The following is a 9656-nucleotide window of genomic DNA, read 5'->3' as shown; positions in this document are numbered from 1 at the left end:
TCCACCTGGGGCCTGGCTGAGGATCTCTGCATCCACTTCCATCAGTTATTGGATGAGAGTTCTAGCACGACCGTTAGGGTGTTTGGCCATCCGCTCACCAGAGTAGGTCAGTTTGGGCTTTCTCTCAACCATTGCCAGTAGTCTACAGTGGAGGTATCATTGTGGATTTCTGGGGACCTCTCTAGCACTTTGCTTCTTCCTATTCTCATGTGGTTTTCATTTATCATGGTCTCTTATTCCTTGTTTTCCCTTTCTGTTCTTGATCCCTTGATCCTGCTGGGATCTCCTGCTCCCCTAAGTTCTCTCTCTTTCCCTCGAACCTTGCCCTTCAGTAGCCACACCCCCCCCCCCCCCCCCCCCCCCCCCCCGCGCTCTCATCCAGGTACCATGTAATAGCCAGTTCTACCTCATTCACATTTAAATTTCCTCAAGTGCTTTCTCTGTCTTTTCTTTTGTTTTATTAAAATAAAAATATTGCCGGGCGCATGCCTTTAAACTCAGGAGGCAGAGGCAGGCGGATCTCTGTGAGTTTGAGGCTAGCCTGCTCTATCAAGTGAGTTCTAGACACAGAGAAACCCTGTCTCGAAAAACCAAAAAAAAAAAAAAAATTATTTATTTGTGTATGTTTGTGTGTGAGCACGAGTGACATGATGTGTATGTGGAGGAGGTCAGAGGGCAGCTTGCTGGAGTCAGTTCTCTCCTTCCACTGTGCAGGTCCTGGGAAGTAAACTCAGGTTGTCAGGCTCGGCAGCCAGCTCCCTCATCTCTTGAGCCATCTCGCTGACCCTCTTTTCTTTTTTCTTCTCTTTCTTTCTTTGGAGAAGGTGTAATGTAGTTCCAACTGGCTCTGAACTTCCTGTGTAGAGTGATGATCATGAACTTCTGATCCTCCTGCTTCCACCTCCTGGGTACTGGGATTATAGTCCTGTGCCACCACCCCTGGTTTTATGTGATCTGGGGATCAAACCTAGGACTTCTTACTTCCTAGGCAAGCAAGTACTCTACCGAACGAGCCATACCCCCAGCCCCAAATGCCCTCTCCTATGTTTTCAGCCTTTAGATTTGACATAGAAGATCTTGAAGTGTTTCTTTTTGTTTTATTTCTTTTTGTGTAATATCGTGTTCTCAAAATGCAGGAATCTAATCTTGGCACAGTGGAAGATACTTGTAATTATAACACTTAGGCAGGAAGATCATGAATTTGAGGCCAATCTGTGTTATTTATTTATTTTTTTATTTCTAATTTTTATCTCTTTTTTATTATTAAATATGTTTATTTATTAATTTTTTCCATTTTATATACCAACCCCAGTTCCCCCTCCCTCCCTTGTGTTTTTATTTTTATGGAGTTTAAGACAAGACTGATCTACATAGTGAGAGACACTGAAACAAACAAAGAAACAAAACAAACAAACAAGCAGAAAGACTATTTTTTTTTTTTTTAAAACTTCTCCCTCCACCTTCTCCCTCTCTTCCACCCTTTGGCTGTGACATGAGTTCTTATTTGGAGGTAATGATGTGTGGAAAAGCAAGCAAGCTTGCCTTCAAATTCTGTCTTGCATTCCTGCCTTGACTTCCTGAAACCTGGGTTTGTCAGCTGAATAATCCCCTCTCTCCATTACCTTCCATAGCTTTTGGTCAGGTTGTTTCATCACCGCTGCAGAAAGGAAAGCAGAACAAACCAGGATGGTGACCTGCAGAGAGAATGCAAATGCAGATCTGGGTTTTGCTGAGACTCAATCATACTGGTTCTCAAACTCCCCTGTGCTGCGACTCTTAATCTAGCTCCTCATGCTGTGATGACCCCCACCCACAAAAGTATTTTTGTATTTTCAGTTTTACTTCATTACTGTAATTTTGCCACTGTTATGAATTGTAATGTAAATATTTTTGGAGATAGAGGTTTGCCAGACAGGTTGCTACCAACATAGAATATTGTCCCTATCACATGTCCCTTTGGATGGTGAAATCTCTGTTTTGGACAAAAATCTTAACTGATAGTGTTACTAAGCCCAAGAATCAAGATATATACTTGTATAGGGTACAATGTGGTGGAAACTAACTCTCTGTCCCTCTTCTTTTGTTTAAGTAAAGGGCCCTGAGTAACAGATATCAGGAGCCTTTGTAATTTAAATTTTAGTTGTAACCCAGCATCATGTTGGAACTCAACTAGTATTTACTGATCTGAATCAGGTTACTAGCTAGCAATACAAGGTTTTGTCCCCAGAATCTAAGAGCCGTAGTCCTCAGGTAGTTTAGAAGCAAATAGTTGTTTGTCTTGAGGCATAGATAGATATTCTGCAATGACAGAGTGACCAAGGAAGGATTAACCTATCATATCCACAAAAACTGCAACCTGCTAATTATGAAAAGTGTGTCCTGTAATCTGGTGATCTACATCAGAAGAACAGTGTATGACCTAGAGTACAGATAATCTGGAAAGCTTCCTAGAAAGCATATGCCAATTAGAAGGTAGCTGGAAGAACAAAAGATTTTTCCCTTAGATGGAGTAACCAGGATGTGTCTGGGATGACCTGATGCATTACTGTCATCACTGTCAATCATATATCACTTTAAAAAGTCATGTTGGATAATAAACTGCTTTAGGAGTCCATTGTGATATTTGGTTTGAAGTGAGAATGTCTCAAGTGATGCTGAACGTTGTTGTCATTCTCTGTTCTTAGAGCGTGAGGCCAGGCGACAACGTGCCCTGCCATGATTGCCTTTAATGTGAGCAGTTACAACCCAGGGCCCTTCATTTTGGTGGGGATCCCAGGCTTGGAGCAATTCCATGTGTGGATTGGCATTCCCTTCTGTGTGATCTACATCATAGCTGTGATGGGAAACTGTGTACTTCTCTACCTCATCACAGTGGAACGGAGCCTTCATGAACCCATGTTTTTTTTTCTGTCCATGCTGGCAATGACTGATCTCATCTTGTCCACAGCTGGTGTGCCTAAAACACTCAGTATCTTTTGGATGGGGGCTCAAGAAATCACCTTCCCAGGCTGCCTGACACAAATGTTCTTCCTCCACTATAGCTTTGTCCTGGACTCAGCCATTCTAATGGCCATGGCATTTGATCGCTATGTGGCCATCTGTTCGCCCTTGAGATATGCTACCATCTTGACTCCCAAGACTATTATCAAGATTGTTGTGGGCATCTCCTTTCGAAGCTTCTGTATCATCTTGCCAGATGTATTTTTGTTGACACGCTTACCTTTCTGTAGGACACGCATCATACCTCACACATACTGTGAACACATTGGTGTTGCCCGGTTGGCATGTGCAGATATCTCCATCAATATCTGGTATGGATTTTGTGTTCCCATCATGACAGTCATCTCAGATGTGGTCCTCATTGCCATCTCCTACACCCTCATCCTATGTGCTGTTTTTCGCCTCCCCTCCAGAGATGCACGCCAGAAGGCCCTGGGCACCTGTGGTTCCCATGTCTGTGTCATTCTCATGTTTTACACCCCTGCCTTTTTCTCCATCCTTGCTCATCGCTTTGGACACAATGTCTCCCTCACATTCCACATCATGTTCGCCAATCTGTACATTGTTATTCCACCAGCAATGAACCCCATTGTCTATGGAGTGAAAACCAAGCAGATCAGAGATAAGGTCATTCTTTTATTTTCTTCCAAGAGCACAGAAAGTTGATCTATCGATTAGCAGAAAAGGCAGGAGAAATTCACTGTGCATATGCTTTTATCAAGAATGAAAGTGTGGCAAATATAAAAGAGAATTCTATTTAAGGCAAGAACTGCTTGTAGATGCTTTGTGTACTAGGCAGGACTATCTGATACATAGCCTTATGGATAAGAAGGAGTCCCTGATGACCTCTGTTGTGTGATATGACACTGACAGAGAAGAAAGAGATGAGGACAGAGTAGAATTAACCTAAATGAAAAAAATCAATATGATTTGGAATTGCAATTGGCACTTCCAATGAAAAAAATGCATTAAAATAGAGATACTGAAGAAAAGAGACTAAATGGGAAACGTTAAGTGAAAAACCACTCATTTAAGGGATTAGCAGATAGATAATAGAATATTCACAATGATATTCAATTATATTTACTGTAAATTTCATGTTTCTGAATAACTCTCCAAAGCCCTTTAGCCCAACATAAACAACTGGGTCAGCACTGCTACAGAGTTGAGAAAAAATTAGTATGCATACCAATGCCAGGGGTGCCTGCATGGCACTGTGAGAAAGCAGTTTCTGGGCTCCAAGGTTCATTTAGAATGTAAGCTACAGAGATCTTTTCAGGAGACTAAAACCCTTGAAAATAGGTTGGAAAATTCTCACAATGCATGGACCTCAAGCCAATCTATTTCGACACTAAAGTGATAATTTATTCATGCCAGTCCGAGGACTTGAGGATCTCTATTCTACAGACTGAACATGCAAATACTCTGAGGCTTACAAAGCTGCCAAGTCTTACTACATAGATAGCTGCAATCCATGTTTATTGCTGCTCTATTCATGATAACTAAGTGTCGGAATAAGCACAGATACCCCTCAGTGCACGAATGGTACCATGGTGTGTGGGTTGCAGGGAGGAAAGAGGATGGGGAAATAATGTAATTATATTATAATCTCAAAAAATGAAAAAATTTACTTAAAAACCCCTATGGTACCCAAACAATGGAGTTTTAGTCAGTCAAAAAGAAAACCAAACCAAAACAAGAAATTTGTAGGAAAATGGAACTGGAAATTATCATATTAAACAAAGTTGCCCGGATTCAGAAAGACATACATTACATTTCTCTCATGTGGATCCCATATTTTAAATGTGTGTGTGTGTGTGTGTGTGTGTGTGTGTGTGTGTGTGTGTGTGAAGTTGTAAAACTAGAAAGGGAAAAGAGGACTTTTTTTTCTTCCCTTAATTTTGAATTAATTGATTACATTTAAAAAATCCAGGTTATACCCGGATGAAGTTCTGCAAGGCTTGTTAGGAAAAGCAGTGGTCTCACCTTCCCAGCCCATCCCCACCTCCCCCTTCTCTGGTGCACTGTGCTGTCTTTCCTGGTAGTTACACACTAGACTCTACACGATGCACTTCTATTTCTTTGGGCCACATGCTCTGTTGACACTTTATCCTGGAGGAGAAGCATCTGGCTCATTTCTCTCCCTGACCTCCTACTGGGATACTGTCTCTGTTCTTCCTTTTTCCTGAGATAGCCCCCCCCCTTACTCTGCAGCCCACGCTGGCCTGGAACTCACTGGTAGAGTAGGCTGCCTCCAATTAGAGGCAGTTTTCTGGGGACTGCAGGCCTGGCTTAACAGAATGATTCTAATTTCATGATGATGTTTGCACACATCTATGCCATTATGCTTTGTTCTCAACTGTTTTTCCACTCCTCTTACCCTCTCTCCTCTACCTAGTTCCCCACTTCCTCCAGAAAGTACCTCATTTTCTATATTCCATTGCCACTTTAGAAAAAGAGGTCTTCAGTGGGGGAGACCTGAGGGGTGTAATGGATATGCGTCATGTGAAAGCGGAAGATTGGACACGGTGGGGAGAAGGGACAGCCAAAGGAGAAAGGGAGAATGGAGAGGGGAAGAGGGGACCCACAAAAAGCATGTGTGGAAACGTCACCCACAAAACCCCTCTTGTTTTGTATGCTAATTAAGAAAGAGAATACTAAAGGAATTAAGTCAGTAGATTAATACCCTCCAAAGACAACAAAACAGAATAAAATGCAGAGATAGAATCCATCCTTGTCCCAACAACAAGAAAACAGACTCTGGGGCAAGGCGGCGGCGGCGGGGTGTGTGTGTGTGTGTGTGTGTGTGTGTGTGTGTGTGTGTGTGTGTTAACTGCAGTTGTCTTTTCAAAATTTAAATTATACAGTTACTATTTTTTTTAAATTAAAATGCTGTGTGTCTTGCATTAATGTTTTTCTGTAGATTAAAAAAAGAAAGAACATAAGGTATAATGTATATTGCTGTATGTACATATATCATGAAATGATTAGATCAATGTAATTGACAGATCCATCTCTCATTTATTTATTTGCAGCAGGAATATTTTTGGATCTATCTTTAAAAAATAGTTTAAGTACACAACCTAGTCTAATCACTGTGAACTAATCCCCCCAGAACTTATTTTTTAATGCCCAGCTCTATAGACTTTGGTTTCAAAGTCATATTTCCCTGTTTACTGCCTCTTGCCACTCCAGTCTCTGGTGTCCAGCCTTCCACTCTGTGTCTGTTAGAAGTCTAGTCATCAAAAACCAAGGCCCATCATACTCTATGAGAATTCTGCTTTCTGCGCTAAGCTGCTAAGTACTCACAGGCATCAGAATATTTTCTGGCAATTCTTTTTTTCTGGTAATTTCCATCTTGCTGAGAACACAGATTAGCTAAGAGCTGATATTTTAAAAGCTTTCTGAGGATTCAATAAATAAATATATTCTGAGTTAAGATAACTTGAAAGTACATAATCTATTCATCCTGGTAGGAACTAAAACCCAAGATTGTTCATTGACACGCACGAATGGTTTCCATGAAAGACTAATGGAGTTACAAGGCAAAACAAAAGAGAGAAGGGACCATTGTGTGTACTGTCTCATTTCCCCCTCCCACTCTCTGTCTCTGCCCAGTGGCTGCTATTTTCTATCTTCCTTCCCAAGAGAATGTACAGTTCTATATTTCTGTGGCCTCTCAGTAATCTTACAATGAGCCTTGGCTTTTTCATATGTGAACTTAGTTTTTTTTAAATTAATGAACTAATTAATTACTTTTATTAGTTGACAATTTCAAACAATGTGTTTTGATCATATTAATACCATCTCCAGATCTCCCCCTCCACTTTTTATATTCACTCAAACCCAACTTTGTGTTCTTTTTTTCTTTTTAACCCATCAAGTCCAATTTGTGCTGCCCATATGCTCTTGTGTATGTGCCCATCCGCTGGAGAAGCGATCTACTAGAGGCCACATTGTTAAAGAAAACTGACTCCCTTGATCCCAGGCCATCAGCTTCCCTGGGAATGTTAGCTTTCTGACCTTGTAGGGCCAGCACTAAAGGGACGTGTATGGGTTTGCATGTTGTATTAGCCACTCTGTTCCATATCATTGCTGTTGCGACTTGCACTTTAGAGCCATCAAGTGGAAAACTGAGGTTATAGTTTTTAAAATCCCCTCCTCTTTACTGTTTATTCAAGGAGAAAAAAGGCCCAATTTATCTTCCTGGAAGTTCAGACTTACAGCCCTACTTATCCATGGCATGGCAAACTTTATTTTCCATCATCAGATTGTGGATGAAAATCTATGTTCTGTTTTGTACTGATAGACAATAATTATACAAAACCTAGCAGGTTAGTTTTTCACACATAAATTGTCTAATCCTGTGTATTTCTTTGTGTGTGAATTCTTCAACTATAGACTTCTATTGGTTTTTATTCTTATCATCTGACTTATAAGTGCATGCACAAAATTTCATTATGAGTGGTGACTAAAACCAAGTATGAACTTGGGTTTCTGTGGTGACAATGAAGCCATTAGTTGTTCAAAGTGGGATATTGTACCATATTTAAGGAAAAGGAAGTTTTGTGAACAATAATGTCCATTATTGGCATCCAAGAGCTTCTCCATGTAGATCTAACTGGCACCTAAGATAGGCAATTTGCCCTCAAGCTTCCCTTGCCAAGTCACAAAACCATCTGAGTGCTGTGCCAACTCAGGTGAGTTAAAGGTACTTGTCTTGGGGGGAGATGTACAATCTTCATCACACCAAGAAAGCAGTAAGCTTGGAAGAGTTGAAAATACTCAAGGCTGCATAGTAGTGAAAGTTCAGTCTGGAAGAATAATATCCAGACTGTTTCCATCAAAATACTTAGTCTCTTCACAGAGCGTATAGGATGGAGACATCCCTAAGATCAGTAATAATGTCCTGATGACAACTGGCTTTACCATTTGTGTAGAGCAAAGATAATATCTATGTGGTTTTGCTGCTCTCACATGTAATGGATCTTTGGGGACCTCTTGGCCTGGTTTCCTTTTCTCCCTAGGTTCTGAGTATGTCAAACACTTAAATTTTGGGCCCCGGAAAGTCCACAGAGATAGCCTCAAATCTCTGCTAATTCCTCACCAACACTGCACAGCTGAGACCTCAGGCCCACAGGGGCTCAGTGTTCATCACCCCTGAGGAGCTCACAGGAGAAGCCCATAAGTCCTATTCACTTGCCTCTGCTTTTTCTCAGCTTGCCATAGAAGCATCTTTGGAGTTTCTGAGATTCTGGGAACTCTGTCAGCTGAATGAGCTAGAAATTGGTGGACAGAGACAAGATACCTTCTCATCTTTAACGGAGCTTCCACAGCATAGAGGTGAGAAATCAATGTCCCACGAGCAGTAGCAGTTCATCAGCTAACATCATTCAGACCCTAGACACCATCCGAGGACCCCTGTAACAAAGCCTCCCTATAACCTCTCCTTGGATCTTTTCCACCTTGAGCTCAACACTTGAAGGTCAAAATTAATAAAACGGGTTGTTAAGATTTTTTTGTTTTTCATTTCTCAGAACCAGAGGAGAGCAGGTTGAGTAAGCTTCCATTGCTGCGTTGCCCTGTACGTGCCCCTTGACATTCTGCGCTTAGTTTCCTGCTGTACAAAGGGCCACTGTTCTCTCACCTTTGAGAATCTGCCACAAAGCATTATCATTCCTCCTGTGTCTCACTGCTTTGTGTCAGAATGGTAAGTCAGTGAGGCATGTGAGGGCAATATCCCATGCTTCTCATTTTGTTTAGCAATGGTCTTATAACCAGACTAATCCCAACAGGTTCTATTGCCAAAGGAGGTCTTTTTTTTTGAAAATGGAATCAAAATCTTTTATTCTCCCTTTTAATCAATTGAACAAATAAGTTCAGACCCATTTGACTGCTCAAAATTTTTGTTTCAGTTTCCAACTCATGTTTTGTTTTTAATTTAAGTTATATCAAAAGACTATCACGCCAGGCGGTGGTGGCGCTCACCTTTAATCCCAGCACTCTGGAGGCAGAGGCAGGCAGATCTCTGAGTTCGAGGCCAGCCTGGGCTCCAGAGCGAGTTTCAGGAAAGGCTCCAAAGCTACACAGAGAAACCCAGTCTTGAAAAACAAAACAAACAAAAAAAGCCTATCCCATAGCACACTAAGAGTGCAGTAGGGAGGGTCTCCGAAGGGTGGATTCTCGGAGTGATGGAAGTGCTGATGGCAACAGCAACGATGTTTAACGTGTGCTGAGTGTTCCACATTACAGTCACTGCTGAGCCCTCAATAATGTGTGAGTTTTGATTTATGGTCTGTTCAGTTTTCTTTTACTCCAGGGGCTTGAACCTAGAGTCTCGTACAAGCTAGGCAAGTGCTTTACCACTGAGCTATGTCCTCAGTTCTTTAGATTGGTAACATTTCATATATATATACACACACATGTATATATGTATAAGTGTGTGTATATATGTATATATATATATATATATAATATGTATATATCTCACTCCTTACAAAGTCGCACACAGAGTAGATGCATTTATTTATTTATTTATTTATTTATTTATTTATTTATTTATTTATTTATTTATAGTTTTTCAAGACAGGGTTTCTCTGTGTAGTTTTGTGCCTTTCCTGGAACTCGCTTTGGAGACCAGGCTGGCCTTGAACTCA

At 41.0% G+C, this 9656-nt stretch overlaps 1 protein-coding gene across 1 annotated transcript; it reads left to right on the top strand.

The window, feature by feature from the left end:
* The first annotated feature begins 2712 nt into the window (after positions 1-2712).
* On the top strand, positions 2713-3666 carry LOC118595768 (olfactory receptor 52H1). Its single transcript, XM_036206551.1, has one exon. The coding sequence runs from the start codon at positions 2716-2718 to the stop codon at positions 3664-3666; it is 951 nt and encodes a 316-aa protein (XP_036062444.1). The 5' UTR covers positions 2713-2715.
* Positions 3667-9656: the final 5990 nt, after the last annotated feature.

The sequence above is a fragment of the Onychomys torridus genome, chromosome 1 (assembly GCF_903995425.1).
Source record: "Onychomys torridus chromosome 1, mOncTor1.1, whole genome shotgun sequence".
Classification (NCBI taxonomy): Eukaryota; Metazoa; Chordata; class Mammalia; order Rodentia; family Cricetidae; genus Onychomys; species Onychomys torridus.
Note: the sequence above shows the minus strand (reverse complement) of the source record. Positions and strands in the feature narration are given on the sequence as shown.